Raw genomic sequence first — 22,460 nt, 5'->3', positions numbered from 1 at the left:
TTGTTGCACAAAAATGTCATGAAATATGACATCCTACAATACCGATGCTTCTTCTTTAGTCTTTTTCTTCTTCTTGTTTATCCTGGCTTCTTGAGATCTCTTGTGAAGAGACACGATACAAGAAGTTCCGTTGTGGTGTAGGACAATCAATGAAGTTGCACAACTGTTAATAATTTAGCTTTTGAAACTGCCAGGTTATTGGCATATATGGAAAGAAAAACACTCTCATACTCTCATGTGGTCCGCAAACTTCGTGTTACATTTTGTGTATGTAATGGGCCTTACTACGTCATAAATCGTTCTAATGAATTAAGCTGCTTTTCAGTGTTGCTAGGCAATGTTATCAACAAGGTGATAAATGTCTCAATTAAAACTAGACCTCGATATTTTGAATAAACTTTCGGTTAATTTTTAAAAATCAAAATCAGCACTTTTCTCAAAATTAATTTCCAACTCCGTGCATTAAGTCCAAATGCATTTACAACTATTGTACTCGATTTACTGGACTGCTCGATCTGCTTTGGCATGTAACGTATTTCAAATTGAGCATGCAGCTTTCAGTTTTCCCTAATGAGCTAAACGATTCTTTTGTACTTAAGAGTTTGAAGATTGCATTATTGTGAGAAAAGGAAGTTTTGGTGTTGAAACCATCAAGATTTTGAGAAGTATGATGGGACAAATACTTTGTCAGAACAATGAAACACATTGTGTTGTACCTTCATACTGCACTAACAGCTTGTATGACCACAAATCTGTAAAATTCTGTTCACAGTCCAAGATTCTTATTTAAGACAGGATGATAATGATGAACTTGATTCACTGATCAGAGTGTAGATTTGTTTAAGGGATATAAATTCCCTTTAGAACTTAGTGGTAAAGCAACTTCCGTGCAAGCGGTAAGTGTGGACATTGTCAAATGTCTGCAGTTGTACTGAATGCAGTTTGTCCTCAGTTTTCAAATATAGTGTGTTTTCACACAATAAAAAACTGTTGCCAGATTGTCAGCATGATATCCTGGAAGAAAACTTAGTAGTTATAGCAATCTTTCCTTTTGAAAACCTTTCAAATGTATGGTTATAGAAATTTTTTCTTTAATTGGGTTCATTTAATAGGTTTGATATGTAAATGTTTCTTTTTTCCATTCCACTTCTCGTTCTTCTTTTCTGAAATGTTTCTGTACATAAATGTGATGTACCACTGATAGGTAAGTTTTTGACATTGAATATAAAACTGAAAAATGAGGCAGTAATGCCTTTAAATACTTAAAGACAATCAGTAAATAAATAAATAAGACAAAAATGGATGACTTATGTGTTTCAGAAATAAATGAAGAGCAATTAACACAAAAATTGGTGGAAAACAAAATTCAAATTGGCCATAAAGTAAACCGATTTTGCCTTGTGCCTACATGTAACATATCTCCTCTCAAATAATGTTCTGATCCTATGGATGGATTTACCACAAACAGTGCCACACTTCTCAGTGCTGGAGACATTACTGAATGCAAAACACTGGTGTCAAATAGTGATCCAGCAGTGTATGTTACTTACAGTCCTTTTTGGTCAAATGCTGCTGATGAAAATAACTTTCATCACCTAGATTCAAACTGCTTTCATCAGAGTAGAGTTTCAGTTTGTGTTCTCAGCTGTTGTGGCAGGCATTATTGATATGCCTTCAAAGCATACTTTACTTTGTTTTTGGTCGACCAATTTTTGTTAAGATTTTTATGACAAATCAGTTTTTCATTCCTGAGTGTGTCACACTTGTAACAACCGACATGATTTAAGGTTTTGGAGGGATTATTAATTACAGTTAGTTACTGAGGCTGTCTCAAAGCAATTCATCTTCTTTTTCATGATATGTTTGTGTTCTTAGGTGTGTAAACTGGATGAAATTTATGGTTGCAGATGTTTTCCTGCCATGTCCTGACAATCTGCTCGTCAACCTTGCCGAATGTCGAGAGCTCGTGAGAGACCTGTTGCAGCAGCTGCCTCAGAAATTCTCGGTGTCTCACGACAGCCAATCAGTGCTGGGTGCTGCCCTGCAGGCTGCCCACAAGTTAATTGTAAGAAACACATACAAGTTAGTCTTTCTTCTGGTTGTAGTTCTCTGCAAAAGCGTTTGTGCTGTCGTGCATATTACTGTCAATTAGTGTACGTTTGATACTTGGTGGCTGACAAAATATTCAATTTTATTGTCAGAGTGTTGTTTAGATGCTCTGTAATTGATTCCACAACTTTGTGGTGGTGAAGTGTGTGACCTTCGGTATTTGTTTTAGCCAAACAATTGGAGTACAAAAACCACACACTATTTTCTATTGGGTATTAGCTATTTTTAAAAAAGTGACTGCAGTAAAGTTTAGCAGAAGTTAAGACAAGCACATTCCATAGAGTAATTTCCAACTTCTATAGAATGGCAGGTATGCTGATGCAGGGACAAGGCCTTGTTTTTATGAAAATCACTTTCTTTGTATGCTGCCATTATAGTGTGTCTACGTGTGTTCACAGTTCCTTCAACATTCTCGTCATAGTGCCAATTTAAAATTTCTGTTACTTGCTTAATCAGGGGAGTGTGCTCTTTACACACAGATCAGAAAGTAGTAAAATACCTCTCGAGCAGTAACCAGTTTTCTATCAACATTGCCACTGGAGCAGTAGCAGCTCTTAATTTTGCACAGTGTGTTTAGTTTAGATTCTTTGCTAATGCTTCTACTAAGAAATGAAAGTAGATAGTTTTGACTATGAAGAATTCTGATAATGTGTAGATTTCTTTACTTATTTTGTTATGTAAAAGTGATAGAAACATACGGACTTCGCTGTGGTGTAACCTTTAGCACTACACTATGTGATCAAAAGTATCTGGACACCCCCAAAAACTTATGTTTTTACTATTAGGTGCAGTGTGCTGCCACCTACTGCCAGGTACTCCATAACAGTGACCTCAGTAGTCATTAGACATCGTGAAAGAGCAGAATGGGGCACTCCACAGAACATGCGTGTTTTGAACGTGGTCAGGTGATTGGGTGTCACTTATGTCATATGTATGTACGCGAGATTTCCAAATTCCCAAACATCCCTAGGTCCAACGTTTCTGATGTGATAGTAAAGTGGAAATGTGAAGGGACATGTACAGCACAAAGGCGTACAGGCCAACCTCGTCTGTTGACTGACAGAGACCGCCGACATTTGAAAAGGGTAGTAATGTGTAATAGGCAGACATCTATCCAGACCATCACACAGGAATTCCAAACTGCATCAGGATCCACTGCAGGTACTATGACACTTAGGCGGGAGGTGTGAAAACTTTGATTTCATGGACGAGCAGCTGCTCATAAGCCACATATCATGCTGGTAAATGCCAAACGACGCCTCACTTGATGTAAGGAGTCTAAACATTGGATTATTGAACAGTGAAAAACATTGTGTGGAGTAGCAAATGTGGCGATCTGATGGCAGGGTGTGGGTATGGTGAATGCCTGATGAACGTTGTCTGCCAGCATTTGTAGTGCCAACAGGAAAATTCGGAGGCGGTGGTGTTACGGTGTGGTCGTGTTTTTCATGGAGGAAGCTTGCACCCCTTGTTGTTTTGCATGGCACTATCACAGCACAGGCCTACATTGATGATTTAAGCTTCTTCTTGTTTCCCACTGTTGAAGAGCAATTTGGGGATGGTAATTGCATCTTTCAACATGATTGAGCACCTGTTCATAATGCATGGCTTGTGGCGGAGTGGTTGCGTGACAATAACATCTCTGTAATGGACTAGCCTGTACAGAGTGCTGACCTAAATTCTATAGAACATCTTTAGGGTGTTTTAGAACGCTGACTTTGCTTCAGGCGTCACTGACAGACATCAATACCTCTCCTTAGTGCAGCACTCCGTGAAGAATGGGCTGCTATTCCACAAGAAACCTTCCAGCATCTGATTGAATGTATGCCTGTGAGAGTGGGAGTTGTCATCAATGCTAAGGGTGGGCCAATACGATGGAGGGCGCCACAAACTTGTAAATCACTTTCAGCCAGGTGTCCGGATACTTTTGATCACATAGTGTAGGTGTAGGCTTCTGTAGCAGTGAACTGCCAGTGCTTTCCCATATATCTTTATTGTTAAGGAAAGCAGATGCACCTGTGTCTAACTAGAATTTAATTGATTTTGAGACCTTTAAATTGGATTAAAAAATTGTTTTGCTGCCTGTGTTCCACAGCAGCAGATTTCTGCGACACGGAAATGCGAACCTTCGCTCGTGCGGGCTGTAATGGTAATGTTGACATGACATGCACTTGTTGATAGCTTCGGTATTGCCATCCACCTGACACAATATATGAATATGACATTGCCTACCAGACTGGAAACATTGTGCGTCATGGCAATGAGAAGCACTGAGAACGAGACATCCTGACTGCACTTGTAGGACACTGCGAGCACCACGAACTGAAAGTTATTACCTCTGTGTCTAGAATTATTTTCAGTACGCCCCCCTTTTCCTTTCTGAGTAGGCCTTACAGTTCATTACCCTAATACACATTTCTATGTATACCATAATTAAGTATCTTCCAGTAAAGCTACAAATCTATTTTAACCTTCACATTCATTCTTTAATATATCATTCACTCTCTAGAGCCCTCCTCTGCTTATCAACTTCTATACTTTCTATAGATATTAATTCTATATATACTACTTACGTCCCACTATCCTATTCATCAGAGACTTTATTGCACTGACGTTGCTTAATGATCAACCTGACTAATCCTACTTCAGTTTTCTTCCTTTGCTCATGCCTCTCTCTTACTTATCCATTACTCATTACTACTTTATAATCGTTCATTATGTATGTGCACCTCTTCTTATGTATATTCGATTCAGGACCGTCATAACTCCCCATATGTGTGTGCATAATACTCTATGTACACACCTTTTCCCCTACACCACCTGGCGGTTCTCACTGATGACAGGCTATGTCTTATATAATTTAATGTTTGTGTAGAAGTGTATATTTGTGTATATGTGGATGTGTGTTTGTGTAATCTGATTGGAAAAAATAGACGTGGTTGTTAGGATTGAAGAAGGGAGAGAAGATAGCCCCAAAGACAGAAAAACCTTTCCCACCCCCATTCCCCAGGATCCCGACCTCTCAGGTACTTGAGTGAGAAGCCGGAGGTGGTTTGGTGTTAAATCATCTCCTACAGAACGGACTTATACCACCTTCACCCTTTTGAGGTCCCCGAAGGAAATCCTAGCAGCCCTATGGAAACGGCAAATGAAGAAGAATCAGGCACACTTGTTTGTGAGGGTTGTTTGAGAGGTGTGATGTGTATTTTGTGTTAGTTATGATTTATCTGTTCTTTTAAATCAAGCTTTTAGCTACAATACCCACCTCTTTCAAAATTTATACAAACCCTCCCATCTGTTTCACATCTCATAAAACGTATAAAATTTTCTGTACAAAATAGAAAAGTTATACACTTCGGTACAACAATTGTTCAGTCAGTCACATCATATTATATCTTCCACAAAAGTAATACTCTATTCAATTTATTTTGTCTAGACATCACTTTCTTTTAAGCAGTATGATTATATGATAGTTTTAGATTTTAAAGGAATTCGGTGCAGGAAAACTGTTTTGGACGAAACACCGAAAACAACTCGGGATCCAACGGTCGTCACTCTGCCTGTTAACACAGAATGTTAACGTCCCTGGGGATATACAACTACAACCTTTACATTGTATTTCCCCTTTTCTAATCCAGTTGTGGGAACTACTAAAAATAACGTCTTAGGATGGACGACGGTTTGTACCCAGTATGGTCCCTCATATTTTTGAAAAAAAAAAAAGTATGAGTCTCTTTATTCTGAGTCAAGCTGGGAAGATGATGATTTATAATGACCAGGTCATCTACTTGGTACTGAGGTTCCACAGCTTTTTCATTGTGTTCCACAGGCTTATTCTTTGTTGTGCCTTTTCAATCAAATTTTTAGAAATTATTCCGTGATTTACTTGACACTAGGTTGTTCAGGCCAATTAAAATACTTTATTAAAGGTTTTCCTACAAAAGTTTTGCCTATAACATGTAAAGGTGTCAACCCAGTCGATAAATGGGGTAATTCATTTAGGATAACTTCAAAGTCCTTAATTTTCATTGCCCTCGAAGTAAGTTTTTCACGGCAGTATGTACGACATAATTTCTCAATTTCCTTAATTACCCGTTCACACGGCTTTGATGACTTGTTATAATTGGATATTAATACTTGTCGAAAATGCATATTCTAAATTCATAGCTCACAAATTGTGGTCCGTTATCTGTATGAAACTGTTTTGGTTTACCTACTTGTAGAAAGTATTGTTGTAAACTGTCTGCTTATTTGCTCTCTTAATAGCATATAGTTTAACATATTTTGACCAGCATTCTATGATAACCAAAATATATGATACTCCTCACTTGCCTTGTGGAATTGGTTCAAAAAATCTGCTGCTGTAAGGTCGTGTAATGATAATAGGATACATTTTGTGCTTCGTGTGAGTGTTACTCTCTTTTACTTTCTGGCAAGTTTCACAGGTTCTAATCAAAGAGGCTATTTTATGCCCTAGTTTCTTGAAATAATAAAATTTATTCATGTGAGATATGCATTTTTTTGATTCCGAATTGTCCATACCCTGTGTGAACATAACATAAAAGTTTGTCTTCCATTACCTTCGGAGTACATTGACACCAACGCTGTGATGTTACACTGTCTCTCCAAAACAGGTTATGATATACAATTTTCGATTTTGCCAATTGATTAGGAGGTAACGAGTTCTGGATACACGTAGAAAATATTTCTGTGAAATAAGGATCATGATGGATATTCTATTATTCTTTGAACCATCTGTTTTACTCTGATGTTCAGATATTCTGCTGACATAAAATTAATGGCAAAAATAATGCCAAACCCTTCCATACATTTCAAGTCTTCCAGTCTTATGGGTAGCCTCAATAATGCGTCAGGTACCATATTTTCGGAACCTTTTACATATTGTATCTTCATATCGTATTCCTGTAGGAAAAGCATCCAGCGTATCAATCTACTGTGTAGTAATAGACTACTCATCAGAAAGGATGAAGCTTGATGATATGTATAAATATGGATTTCTGATCTCCATACTAGTGTTTGAAACTTTTGAATACTCCACACAATCACCAATAGTTCTTTTTAGGTAGCTGTGTAATTTAGTTCGTGCTCATTTCGGCTACGGCTAGCAAAAGCTATGGTTTTGTGTTCTACAATACTCGGATCCCATTACTCTCCTGGAAAAGTTCGGCAGTAATACCGTAATTAGATGCATCTGTCAAAATTTTGAACGGTTCGCCCATAACTGGGTGATGTAATATGGGTGCCTCAAGAAGCGCTCTTTTAACGTTTTCAAATGCATCATTTGCACCTTGAGCCCAAGTCCACGGTACTCCCTTTTTTAATAAATGTAAAGTTCTCGGGTCATTTAACTCTTGCCCTCGTACATACTGTCGATAGTATCTGGCCGTACCTATAAATCCTTTAAATTGTCTTACATTTCTGGGGTGCGGACATTCTTTGATAGCTTTTATGCATTCAGGGTCTGATTTAATTCTCTCTGCCCCTACAATGTGCCCTGAGAATTTAAGTTCTAGGCACGCAAAAATGATTTTGACAGCTTCCCCGTAATACCTTTCTCTTTAAATTTTTTCAGAGTCTTGCACAAAGTTAGTGTTCCTCCCAAGTAGCTGATATTATTAGGATATTGTCTACATATATTATCAAATACTTCAATAAGTCTGTCCCTAGTGCTTCATCTACCACACGTATAAATACGGACACAGAGATTAAGTCCAAATGGCAATACATTGAAATGATATTATTTTCCATCAAACAAAAAGGCTGTTTACTATTTGGATTCTGGAGTTAATTTTATCTGCCAACATCCGGCAGTCAAATATATCGTGACAAAGAATCTTGCCTTTTCACATTTGGATAACAGTTTGTCGATATTAATCGGCTGGTGCCTCTCCATCTCTATATGTCGATTCAGTGTATGAGCATCTAAGACTAATCGTAGTCTGTAGCTTTCTTCACCACTACCAGAGGATTATTCATTACACTGGAATTTCATTCTATAATATTATTATCAATCATTTTGTTAATCTCATCCCGAACTGCTTCCTTCAAACTCACTGGTTTTGGATACATTTTGCAAAAGAATGGAGTGACATCTTTGATTTTGAACTTACAAATATAGTCGCTGATATTCCCTGGACAATCGGAAAATACCACTTCATACTCCATTAAAATTTTATACAAATCTCGTCTTTGTTGATCGGTTAATATTAGAGAGTCATTAACTTTGTCTTGTATATCAGTTCAATGTGTTCCTTGATCAACATTATCGATTTTTGGCGGTAATTGTGCTGTAGCTGTTAATCGCAGACACTGGCGCTCCGTTGTTTGTTCCTCAAAGTGGCTATTTGTCACAAAAGGTGTCCAGCATCTATTGTCCCCTTTACCAAATCAAAGATGATGTTCGTCAAAGCTTAAGATGACTTTAAAATCTAACAACCAATCTAGCCCAAACAGTACGCATCTATTAATATTATCTACTATCAACAGCGTTTGACGAAATAACGTATTTCCAATACTGCAGTTTACTTGAGTTTCGTATTTTAGAAGTTTATTTTCTTGTTCCAGTTATCTCGATTATGTATACTCCAGTCACTGGCAATGACGGTAAGTGCTGTTTATTCTGTACAGAGTTAAAAAATGCGTTTGAGATGAGTGATACCTCACTTCCCAAATCTATAAATATGTTAACCTTGGAATTTTTTACTGTCCCTGCTATTACAGGTTGTGGGTTATTAGTAGCTAAGCTTGGATCTTCAAATACAACCTCCTTTGTGGGTATTTTATGCATAAAGTTAACATACTTATATGGAATATGGCCTCCTAATGTATTTCCACGACCTGAGCCCCGGTCCTGGATCCAGGTTGAACGACGTTTTCCTCATTACTACTAATTACGGGTTGGTTACCACAACAAGTTACTACATTTTACTTTGTGTTTTTGGTTAGTTGGTACAAATTCTTGAGAAGTGACTGGATCTAAATTTGAATGTGGATGCTTCTTTTGATAATCACCGTTACAACTTTTCTTATTACACTGGTGTACTTTTGCCTCATGCCTTTTAAAATTATTCCTGCTATTCTTTTTATAGTTCGAACTTTCACTTTGGTGTAAAGTTTTGTTGCGGTCCTCAGTTATTGCATCAATAGAAGACAGCAACTCTTCTACCATTTTCCAACCACTATATAAGATGTCTTTTCTCACATAGATGGGCAGTCGTGTAATTAAAATATGTACCAAACCCTGTTCTTCCATTGGCTTATCTAAATACTTTGCTTGTGTTAAATGCCAATCGAAATATTTCCTCATAGTACCCCAAGTATTATTGTAATATTTTGTGTCTCATATATCTGATATAAACTTTTCTTGAGCACTGGCAGACCAGAATTTCTCTTCAAATTAATGTTGAAAGTCCTCCCAAGAGGAAAAAATTCTCAAAATTTACTGTACCCCATTCTGAGTCTTCCCCTAGAAGGTACCCCACAGCAAATTCGATCTTCTTAGAATCTTCCCAATTTTTTGGTAATGTTTGGTTAAACCTTTTTAAGAAATCGGTCGGATTTACATCTCCGTCTGGCTTAAATTTAGGCAATTGTCTAGATAACCCTGAATTAGCTCTCCATTGTAAATCAGTCACAGCTTCACTAGTTAATACAATGTTAGGTGAAGATACTCTTTTTTTCTACTTTATCTTGGATAAGCTTAATCTCTTTCCACAGGTCATCCATATCCTTCCTGGTATCATTAAGTTCAGAAGAAGTAATAAAGGAATAGGTGATACATTCCCAGATGTTATTCTATCAGTAACTTTTTGATCTATAATTTCCTCAAATTGTTCCTCCAAACTAATTACATTTACAATATCAGAGTTAGCTATTTTTTCTTTGAAATTTCTTTCTTCCTTCATTATCTATCCATTTATTGACACCTTTAATTTGTGATTGAATGACTGGCATTAACTCATTCTGCTTATCTACTCTCTTACAAAGTATACAACCTGTACCTTACATCATTATCTTTAATACTGTACACTCTTTCAAAGGATCCTAACTTTTCAATAAGTTCCAATTCTACACTATTACATTTGTTCTCAATGTTAAGTTCTAAACTTTTTGACAAATTCTGAAAGGTATCGTTTTGTTTCTGACTAAGGTCGGTAAACATGTGATTTATGTGAGTAGTCGAAGAGTTTGTCAACTCATTCTTTAGACCTACGTTTTAAATCCTCTACTTTAGTACTTATAGTGTTGAACTTAGTCTTCAAAGTGCCCATGCCTTCGTGCAGATTACTAAATTCTTCACGTTGAGAGTCGACCTTGAACTTAACAAACCTAAATTTGTTGTTTGAATATTTAGTTTCCCTCTGAGCATTTAAAGCTCCTTTCCGGGTATTTAATTGAGAATTTATTAAGTGTAGTTCTTTACTTAGTCACACTTTGAGCTTTGATTAAATTTACCAACTCGGCCCAGTCAGGCACTTCTTTGCTAATTTTCATGGTCATAGCTGGGTCTTGAGTTTCCCCAGCCTGTTGTATATTTTCTATTCTCTTGTATGCTTTAGCTCTTGTAAGCATTTAAAACCATCCTTAAATATGATAACCACACATAAAGTTCACTGAAAAGTATCTTATACCACTTTGTACTAAAGTAATATAGTTTTGTATCACTCTCACCCAGCGTAGAATTCTCATAGTGTAGGTGAGCGGATTTGGAGGCAGGTCAGCATGGGTGAACAGTAGTTGGTGCCAACGGTGTCGGATTTAGTATATTGGTTTCCGCATCTGCATCCCCACGACATGTGTGAGAGCAGTAACTCCCCGCAATGGATCTTCTTGGTTGAAGCATTCTAAGCGTATTTCTCATAGACAAATACGTCGAAATCTTCTTTGCTGTTTAATCATTGTGAATTTTTAATGTCTTCACGATTATTCATGCAAATTTTGCTCCATTAGATACTTGAACATATTCCAACGTCTCAGAGTAAATCCCTTTTCGTATTATGTTTGGTTGCTAGGCCAATATGCAACAGCAGCTTTTCTTGTTTTAGACTGAAAATTCCTGTTTTTTTTCATTCCTTTCACACAGGTTGCCAAGTTCTAATGTTTTGATGAGTTAAAGTGTGAGTGTGGGTCTTGGTTATACTGATTTATTTCCCCAAACCACATTCCACTTCTTTACAAGATGACTTACTTGGGGTTTGCAGCCACTCTTCTTTACTGGGTAGCCAGCTGCTGGAAATTCTCTTGATTTCTTCTCCGTCGAATAACGCTAGGTACAGGAACTTCAAAGGCTCTTTCTACTAGTGAAATAAGTAGCCATACAAACTTTACGTTTTGTCAATCAATGATGTATTTGACTTTCAAGCACAATAAAATTTATCACTTTCATCATAATATGTAACTTTAGTAATTCTCTCAAACAGTAGTATGTTAGAAACAAATTGATTTACATTCGAAAGAAAGTCCGCTTAGACACCATGACTTTCAGAAAAGGAGATTGAAAAAACGTCTTGTCTCTAACAGGGCTGATTCAAGAGTCTATATGAGTAAATTTTCAACTGTTCTTGTTTCACATAACAATAGTCAGTGACACAATAAGCACAAAGCTGCATGTAGATTCCATGATTCTTCCATACACACTCACTACCACATCTGTGGATTGCCCGACAGGTACTTGTCGGTGCCATTCGAGTGCCGTGTCTAGTTTTTTCCCGCGACTTATTTTAAACCTGCACACACAAACATGTGACGTGCAGTAGGCAGGATTTTACCATTCCACACTCATATCTAGAATATCGTGTGTTCGAGACAGTAGGAGGCTGAGTGGTACTAGAATTTACACAGAAATTCTCAAATCACTACAACAATCGCATGACATTTGACTCATGCGGTGCTTGTGCAAGAGGTGCACGATTGCTCGGGAAATTATGAACTAGCAACCACAACAATCTGCTGCTGTGCTTAAAATTTGACAATTTAGTGAAACACAAGAGGATGTAACATTAAGTTCTATCATCTTGTAAACTATTGTTTGCAATAACAGTTCTCACACATAATAATAATAATAATAATAATAATAATATTTATTCAACATCGAATAATCAAATACAATCCCTAGAAATAATACAGTTTCAGGACATCATACAGATTATTCTTCTGAATACGTCAGTTTATAAATTACAAACTAAAGATTTGTTTGTATTAATAAATTTTACATTTTGATGGATTTTACGTCTGGTAGTATACAATCACGACATTACAAATATTGCTTTTATCAACATTATATTAGTTGTAGGTTACTTAAAACTATGAGCTTGACATACTTATGAAAGACTTTTCATACAGATATAATACTCGTCTAGGGAATAAAAAGGGTTTTCAATTAGAATTCTTTTTAGCTGATCTTTTAATTTGTTAGCAGGAAGGGTTGTGAGACTTTTTGGTAGGGCATTGGCTAGCTTCAGCCCAGCATGAAGTGCATTTTTTTCATATAAAGCTGTTCTGTGGCTATTTACATGGTATCTGAACTTTTACCTTGTATCGTATTGGTGCAGGTCACAGTTGAAATTTGGATTAATTGTTTTCACAAACAATATAACTTTCAATATGTACACACCTATAATGGTAAGCACACCTAATTTTGGGAACAGGTTCCAACATGATTCTCGAGTTTTGGTACCACAAATAATTCTGATAACTTTTTTCTGTAGTATTAATAATGTACTTAGGTTGGCTTGAGTTGTTGCACCCCATATTTCTACAGCATAGTTTAAGTTTGATGAGAATAGGGCATGATAAGCAGTTTTTAGTACACCCATGTCCTTACAATATTTGCTAATCATATTTATAGCAAACACATTCTTCGACGGCTTACATGCTAAGGAATCGATATGCATGTCCCATTTGAGGCTGTCCTGGATTGTAATTCCCAAGAACTTTGTCCATTTTTCCTTTTTTTACAATGGCATTTCCTATGGATAATTTCATGTCAAATTCTATTTGTTTCCTTGTCTTAAATTCCATCATTGCAGTCTTTGAAGCACTTACATTTAGATGGCTTTCATTAAAATACTTGACTATTTCATTAGTTACACTGTTGCACTGTACCTCCAGACACTCATAGTCTTTGTGTTTACACACTATTGATGTGTCATCTGCATACAATATTTTTGTACAGTTAGGAGAACAATACTGTATATCATTGACATAAATCAAGAAAAGAAGGGGTCCCAAGACAGAACGTTGAGGCACTCAATATTTGATGTCTGTAATTTTAGATTTGTAAGACCCACTGTTTGTTTTAAGCAAGACAAATTGTTTTCTATTGCTCATATACGATTTTATCAGCTCATAGCCAGTTCCTCTGATACCCAGGTTCCACAGCTTGTCAAGTAATATGGTGATGTTGACACAATCAAAAGCTTTTTCTAGGTCAAAGAACACTCCAGTTACATACTCCTTGTTCTGTATGGCCGTTATTATTTTGTCTATTAATTGTGCTGCTGCTACTGATGTTGACTTGTTTTTCATAAAGCCATTCTGATTTTCAAACATTAAATTGTGTTGACTCAGGAATGTCATTACTCTAGTATAAATAACTTTCTCAACTACCTTAGAAAATGTAGGTAAGATTGAGATGGGGCAGTAGTTTTCAATTTTAGATTTATCACCTTTCTTGTGAATCGGGGTTACTTGTGCTGTCTTTAGACTATCTGGGAAACAACCTGATGCAATTACATCATTTACTGCTGGGGCCATGGCATCAGATACGTTGTCTATGCATTTTTTCAGTGTACTGATAGACAATCCATCATAGCCTGCTGATTTTGTATTTTTTAATGACATTACTATGTTTTTGACTTCCTTGTTATTGGTTGGGGCCAAGTATATGCTTTGTTTGATTGGAATGCCCCTATATCTGTGCTGAACATTCTTAAAATGGTCATTGACAGATTTTCCAACAGAAGAAAAGTACTCATTAAAAACATTTGCAATCTGACATTGAATGACATTTCATGATATGCCCTTTATGGTTTATAGTAAAATCACTTGTTGATCTGTCCTTACAATCCCTAAAGCTATTTATTACTTTCCAAACAGCTAAACCTGTGTTAGTAGAGTTTCTTAACATTGTGGCTACATATTTACTTTTAGTTTCTAGCAGAAGATCTTTATAGTAATCCTGATAGTTCTTAAATTCTATCTTTAGTCTATTATTATTGTTATTATTTATCATTGCATACTGGAAAAGTCTAAGTTTCTCTCTTGCTGTTTTTACTTCATGATTTATCCAGTTATTTTTTTGTATCTTTCTGCAGTCATTTACTGTAAAGGCCATTTCTGGACATGAGACATTGAAGCAATAATAAAAATCTGATGAAAATTCACTGAAAGTAATGCTGTTTTTTTTTTTCACCCCATTGTAAGCTTTTTAGCAAACTGTTGAAATCTTTAACATTGTCATCATTGGTCATTCTTTTTGTCACACATTGTTTCTCTTTTCTATTGACATGAAGATTTTCAGCTTCTATCAATACCTGTACTGTGTGGTGGTCAGAAATGGCAAGCTTCAGAACTGATGCACTGCATGTAAAGTGGGACATGTTAGTTATAATGTTGTCAATGCATGATTTTACATTATTGACCTCTCTAGTGGGCTCGTTTATCAGAAATGTTAAGTTAAATTGAGCTAGTATTAGCATTAGTTTTTTAGATACAGAGTCATTGGACAGCAAGTCAATGTTTATATCTCCAGTTAGTATTATGTTAACCCAGCCATTTTTATTGCAGTGTTTACTGTCAATGTCAACAAGCAGGTCATTAAGAACATCAAAGAAACTATCTAGGCTACCAGATGGAGGTCTATATAGGCCTATAATAATTAAGTTCTCTTTCCCCCACTTATAATTAATTGCTGCTAGTTCTATTACACCCTCAATGCTGAAAGCACTTACATCTATTACACTATAATTACTACCACTGGCTGCAAAGATAGCTACCCCACCACCACGTTTCTCTTTTCTACTGAAGGCAGAGCAAAAGTACACTAATTAGCTCATCTGTGTACCAGTGTTCACTTATAACTAAAACATCAGGGTTATCAATTGCTGCAATGGTATCAAACTCGTTGTGCTTATTGCCAAGACTTTGAAAGTTCTGCTGAATTAATTTGAAAGTCAGTTTGGATTGTTGAATGCTTGATGGACGTGTCACCCTGCCAGAACCAATTACCGTATTTACTCGAATCTAAGCCGCACTCAAATCTAAGCCGCACCTGAAAAATGAGACTCGAAATAAAGGAAAAAATAATTTCCCAAATCTAAGCCGCAGCTGAAATTTGAGACTCGAAATTCAAGGGGAGAGAAAAGTTTTAGGCCGCACCTCCAAATCGAAACAAAGTTGGTCCATTGTAATATGAGACAGAATTCAGGTCGAATGAATGACGATACAGCTACAGTAATTTGGTTCGAGCCGTAAGCTTAGCAGTTAAGCTTTACCAGGTAGCCATTGCTATGCGTCAGGCGCTCCGTCCTTATTTATGTGGGTACCCTTCGTTTTTCACATGCTTCGTCTGGTTTGAATTGATTGCTTATTTTTCTTTGATCTGATAATTGCCGTTCTCTTTGTTATAGGTGTTTTCGTCACTCTAAGCTGAAAATGCATTACTGTACTGTGTCATTCATTGTTTGTCGCATTCCGATAATGAATGTTCACGACCTGTCGCCGCTCGCGGCATGGTTTGCTTTTGTGCGTGCTACCGCCGCTTACAATAAAAAAAAAAAGAGAGAGAGTAATTGTCTCAGTAGCGAAACAATGGCAAGAGACTGCTATTTGTTGTTATTTACACTGCTGCTTTCTTTGATAATGATCAACAAGAACCAAATAATAAACTGCGTATGATAGATGATGTTCTGAACGAGAGTTTATCGAAAATTTTTCTCCGTTTGAAAATCTTTGCAGACGCCTCTTTAGTACATTATTTTCTGCACAGAAATTAGTCATCTTAGATTTAAAAATCTAGTCAATTGCCGTGCTTCATTTCTGACTGTATCACTATTAGGCATAAGAATAATACGAATATGAACATGACATATGTGTATACTTCCGCATTTGTGTTGTCTCACTCTAGTTTCGTAGTTTATTAGGCAGACAGGATTTAAATGAGATAGCAGCAAACACGAAAGAATACATGGCAAAATGTTTATATTCGTATTATTCTTATGGTGAAGAGAATACTGCATGTGATTCAGAATTCACAAAAGTTCCCATTAGCAACCATCTCTTCTCACAGGTAGAAAAAAAATCTGAACGTAGAATTGGCCATACTGACAAACATCGCAAATGGTCTTGCCAGTCGGATTTTCGTAGTACATTGAAAAGCTGCTACATCCGAAGATGAACAATACGGAATTTGTATTTACTTCGTTGGATAATGTATGAAAATGCAGTGGTCGAAATTCGGGGCGGAGAAAAAAGCTCGTCTTCCACCCTTTTTTTTAATATTTATTTACTGACGCAGAGGTTTTGGCGCCAGTATTTATCTTTGTGCCTGTAAAGCATGCCTGTGTAGCGCTACATATATTCGACGGCAGAAGTTAGTTGTGGTGGCACCTACCAACATATTTCAGAACTTCCGCTTACTTTGCACTCGATTCTAAGCCACAGGCGGTTTTTTGGATTACAAAAACCGGAAAAAAAGTGCGGCTTAGATTCGAGTAAATACGGTATACATTTATCCCTAAAAAAGAAATATCAGTTGACAGAGTGGGTTTGGTATTTTTCACTATCCATTTATTAAAGTTGGTCTGTTTCCATGTACTGGGAACCTGGGAAGAATCAGCTATACCTGATGTTTTCAGCAGCCATTTGTCCAATTTCGTCTGTCTATACTCATTCCTGCAGTCTTCTTGTGTTGTGGAGCACTCATTCTTCGAATGTGTGTGTTTTGAGTATACGTTGTTCCTAGTATTTACGACGATTTCACAAATAATGGACGCTAAGTGACTTTTTCCGTGCCGATTGAGGTGAAGGCCGTGAGTGGTGTAAAGATCTCTACTAAAATGTTGCACGTTGACCATTTGTACATTTGCGTAACCGTTGCAAATTTCTGCATATTGACTGTTTGTATATGCTACTGCCCTGTTTACACACGAGAATTGAGGCAAGTCATATCTGTGTGGAATATCGAGAACAATGACGTTTGAGTCATTTAGATGGTTTAGGGCAGATTTTAGGGCATTAACAGCATGCAAACCATCGTTGTGTGCGTCATTTGCACCACCACATATTACAATGAAGTCTTCCTTCATTGTCTTACGAGAGATATTGTTTACAGTTGAAAGCATTTGGTCAAGACGATCGCCAGGTTTAATAAAACCTGAAGCATTTACTTCACTGTTTATGCTTTTTATTTCGTGTGCAAGGCCTCTAAGATGACTATCACCCATTAAACATACGTTTATTCTTCTTGCTGCATTTGTAGTGTTAGTTAAATTAACTGTCGTCTTGAATGTTGAATTTACCTTGCTTCTGTTTACGAGTGACGGTTTTGGCTGGCGAGGCTCCACATTTTGCTTAATAACAGGCTTTTCTTTCAGATGGTGCACGATTTGATCTTTTGCAGATAGGCCTACCGTTTTTTGGAGCACGGCAGAAAAATGTATTACTAAAGACGACGAAATGATTGCGCTATGGTTAGCGTTACCGGTACACGCAGAATGTGTTGGAAAACTTGAAATGGCGACGGAATCTTTGGTCACTGTGTACACTTTATTTCTGTCGAATTCACTTACGCCCTGCTCGGCGGTTTTTAGTTTTCTATGATCATTTTCAAGACATTTGAGTCTATCAGCTAACACTTTGTTTTCTGCCAAGGATCTGCGCACAATTTCTTGCAACGAATTAATAGTTTCAACTAGTTTTGCTTTGTCAGGATGGACTTCACATGTTACACACTTACATTTTGATCTGGATGATTTTTCACTGCGAGTTTTTTGCGTGGCACTAGACTTGAAACTTTGCGGAGCACTTTTGTTGATCATCTTCTTGCTATTGATGCCGGATAACATTTGGAAATTCGAAATAGTTGGAGGCACAAATTCACTAAACTTCTCAATCGCCGCCATCTTACATGTATGAATACCGTATACAAACATTTATGGTGCTTCTGAAGTAAACATTTTTTGATTGAATGCAGATCAATATTTTATTTGGTTATCAGAAACTGTAATGATTTACCAGTTGGTTTGCAAATGAGAAATTTGGTCACTGTTAAAGTACACTCCTGGAAATGGAAAAAAGAACACATTGACACCGGTGTGTCAGACCCACCATACTTGCTCCGGACACTGCGAGAGGGCTGTACAAGCAATGATCACACGCACGGCACAGCGGACACACCAGGAACCGCGGTGTTGGCCGTCGAATGGCGCTAGCTGCGCAGCATTTGTGCACCGCCGCCGTCAGTGTCAGCAAGTTTGCCGTGGCATACGGAGCTCCATCGCAGTCTTTAACACTGGTAGCATGCCGCGACAGCGTGGACGTGAACCGGATGTGCAGTTGACGGACTTTGAGCGAGAGCGTATAGTGGGCATGCGGGAGGCCGGGTGGACGTTCCGCCGAATTGCTCAACATGTGGGGCGTGAGGTCTCCACAGTACATCGATGTTGTCGCCAGTGGTCGGCGGAAGGTGCACGTGCCCGTCGACCTGGGACCGGACCGCAGCGACGCACGGGTGCACGCCAAGACCGTAGGATCCTACGCAGTGCCGTAGGGGACCGCACCGCCACTTCCCAGCAAATTAGGGACACTGTTGCTCCTGGGGTATCGGCGAGGACCATTTGCAACCGTCTCCATGAAGCTGGGCTACGGTCCCGCACACCGTTAGGCCGTCTTCCGCTCACGCCCCAACATCGTGCAGCCCGCCTCCAGTGGTGTCGCGACAGGCGTGAATGGAGGGACGAATGGAGACGTGTCGTCTTCAGCGATGAGAGTCGCTTCTGCCTTGGTGCCAATGATGGTCGTATGCGTGTTTGGCGCCGTGCAGGTGAGCGCCACAATCAGGACTGCATACGACCGAGGCACACAGGGCCAACACCCGGCATCATGGTGTGGGGAGCGATCTCCTACACTGGCCGTACACCACTGGTGATCGTCGAGGGGACACTGAATAGTGCACGGTACATCCAAACCGTCATCGAACCCATCGTTCTACCATTCCTAGACCGGCAAGGGAACTTGCTGTTCCAACAGGACAATGCACGTCCGCATGTATCCCGTGCCACCCAACGTGCTCTAGAAGGTGTAAGTCAACTACCCTGGCCAGCAAGATCTCCGGATCTGTCCCCCATTGAGCATGTTTTGGACTGGATGAAGCGTCGTCTCACGCGGTCTGCACGTCCAGCACGAACGCTGGTCCAACTGAGGCGCCAGGTGGAAATGGCATGGCAAGCCGTTCCACAGAACTACATCCAGCATCTCTACGATCGTCTCCATGGGAGAATAGCAGCCTGCATTGCTGCGAAAGGTGGATATACACTGTACTAGTGCCGACATTGTGCATGCTCTGTTGCCTGTGTCTATGTGCCTGTGGTTCTGTCAGTGTGATCATGTGATGTATCTGACCCCAGGAATGTGTCAATAAAGTTTCCCCTTCCTGGGACAATGAATTCACGGTGTTCTTATTTCAATTTCCAGGAGTGTATTTTAGAAAGACAGTTTTTTTTTTTTTTTTTTTTTTTTTTTTTTTTTTTTTTAAAATCCATTCTTATGGAATATTTCTTCAAAGTGCTCCAGTACACTCTGTAGGATGTCAGTGTCAGACATTACATGTGCCCTGTGTGCTAAAGTTTTAAGTACACTCATAATTTGCAAGGTATGGTGGCAGCCTATAAGTATAAATTGCTATGAGTGGGCTACAATAAACACCATGTCCTAAAAACCCAGCTTCCTTTCATCATAGTAATACATATGGAATTGGTAGACCACCATTCATTTCCAGACCCATTATAAACTGAACACCAATAGCATTGTATTAACACTGGCCATTCTGTGGATAACAGGAAAACTAAGGTACTGGCCACTGACTCGTAGTACTGGGATTCAGTGGTCAAGGAAGCTGTGGAAATATAATTAGCAGACAACCTGCTCAACCAAGCCAAAGGTTTCCAGCAAAACAAATCATGGAAACACCTCATTTCATGTCTGCGCTCTCAAAGGTCTTCACTGTCTTGCGTTCCAACATATACCATCTGCAGTAAGCAATCAAGTAGATCGTAAGGACTGTAGATTTGCTGATTCTGCCCATGCTTTGTTTTATTAGAGGCATAAGGTCTTATCTCTAACTGATGCTCTTGTTTCCAACAGTGTTATTTGTGATGCATACATGTTTAGTCAATAGTGTAAAGTGCTTTAAAACTCTTGCTAGTGACTCACCTTCAGAACGGCTAAAAGGTTGTCAGCCAAAATATCGCTATAAGAGTTAATACTATCCCAGATGCACTCCCAAAAGATGATGCAATATCATACGTGTAGTCATTGTTTTTATTCTTGTAAATACATACTGTACTTCAGTAAATCATAAAACCTATACAGTGATTTGTCTCAGATTTGTCACACACACAAGCATAGCGTATTGTTACTGCTTGTTCCCAAGTTACCAAAAGTGCAGGAAAACTGTGTAGGCCTGTGAAAGTGGAGGCTACATGCAAAATAGGTTTGGAGAAATAAAAGTGTTGTTAATATGTGACTGGCTGGATTTAAGACTCAGTTATCCATCTTATTTATAATTATAAGTAATGGAATGAGTGGAGGTAACAACTCACTGTGTAGTTGAGTTGTCAATGGGCATGAAAAAAAGGCAGAGAATGTTGCCAAGCTTATGGTCCATTACATTACATTCATCGTGTCGCTGTGCAAGACAGGTGCAAAACCAGTTCAGTGCACCCAACCAGCCCATACTGCTGCAGTCCTGTTACAAGAATATCCAGTCCTGCCAGAGGCAGGGCCACCTGTGTGATAGCACTCATATCATACTTCAGCTGCACAGCATTTATATGGACACAGTGACCAACCAGCTGTCCACCCAGATCAATTGCATCTTACAAATTGTGGCCAAGAGCAGAGTTGTCCACCGCTTGGCAGAATACACTGCTGAGCTTGATGTGCTCTAGTCCAGTATCTGCAGTTTCAACCCATGCCGTTTGAATCCCTCTCCCCATCAGCAGCTTCTCTTAATTACATCAATGGGAATTGTTTTTGTAACACATCCTTCATTCCCATTATCCTCCTGGTCTCTTATATCCACTATCCCCATGCCCCACATCCTCCTCCACCCCTGCTCACACCTGCCTTCACCCCTGCCCTGAGACTGATCCTGTATCCACATGCTCTTCCCTGCAGTCTTCCCCTTCCAATCCCGCGTCTTCATGGCGTAATACGCCTTGTCCAGCTCCACCTGTGGTCAGAGCGAGCTCCCTGGTGGCACACTACTGTAAACTGCCAACATTCTTGCCACCAGTGTAATAGTGTGGATGGGGGAGGGGGGGGGGAGGTTGTACAGGCACTATTATATCCCAGGATGACCGCCTCTTTCTCTCTAGGTACAGGGTGATGGATTGCGTAATACCAGCAATTTGTATGCTGTGGATTCGAAAATGCTCCATTAGTTGATACGTTCTTTATTCAATGAGTCAGTCGTACAGGGGCTGTTGCCAGTGACTTGAAGTTGTGTGTTGACCCGCAGGCAGCAGTGACAGCTTCAGCAAGCATGTGGCAATGCACTTGGCTTGTGGCAGGGTGAGGACACTGAGCAGCTTTGTGCTTCCTTGGCAGTAGCAGTGCCAGTGGCCTTGTTAGTGTATTAGTGTAAAACAGACAGCCACTACCGTGGATGGTTAGGTGGGCAGTGTGCAAGTGCATAGGCTCCGTACCCGGGACTCCTGGTAGACACCTAGAGACCAAATGATGTCACAGTGGAGGTGACCCTTCACGATGGCCCTCGCTCGAGCCCCAGAAGCAGCAGGTGTAGCAGTGGCTCAGAAACCAGCAGTAACAGGTGAAGTGACAAAACTTAGACTAAGCTGATATACAGACATGGGTCTATCGAGTAGTGTGGAGTAGGCCTTGGTGTCGGCAGTTGTCGAAGATGAGATACTGGAAGGGTCCCAGCGAAGATTACTTGTAATTGCTATTCTGGTTTTCTTATGACAGGACATCACTTTTAATCACGTATAGTGATGTAAAATGCCTGGGCATTTATAAGTTGGGGCAAATGCGCAGGATAAATGCCGGGGCAAATGTCCAAAGTTCAATTCCCAGGAAATTATGCAATTTAA

At 39.0% G+C, this 22,460-nt stretch overlaps 1 protein-coding gene across 2 annotated transcripts in view; it reads left to right on the top strand.

Annotated features, from left to right (window-relative positions):
- Nucleotides 1-22,460, top strand: part of LOC126202957 (protein transport protein Sec24A) — a 159,820-nt gene that overhangs the window by 80,027 nt on the left and 57,333 nt on the right. For both annotated transcript variants that reach the window (XM_049937077.1, XM_049937076.1), the window contains exon 12: nucleotides 1,908-2,065. In XM_049937077.1, coding sequence (XP_049793034.1) covers nucleotides 1,908-2,065 — 158 coding nt within the window. The remainder of the gene's footprint in view (nucleotides 1-1,907; nucleotides 2,066-22,460) is intronic.

This window comes from Schistocerca nitens, chromosome 9 (genome assembly GCF_023898315.1).
Source record: "Schistocerca nitens isolate TAMUIC-IGC-003100 chromosome 9, iqSchNite1.1, whole genome shotgun sequence".
Taxonomy (NCBI): domain Eukaryota; kingdom Metazoa; phylum Arthropoda; class Insecta; order Orthoptera; family Acrididae; genus Schistocerca; species Schistocerca nitens.
The sequence above is the reverse complement of the archived record's forward strand: the minus strand, read 5'-3'. Positions and strand labels throughout refer to the sequence as shown.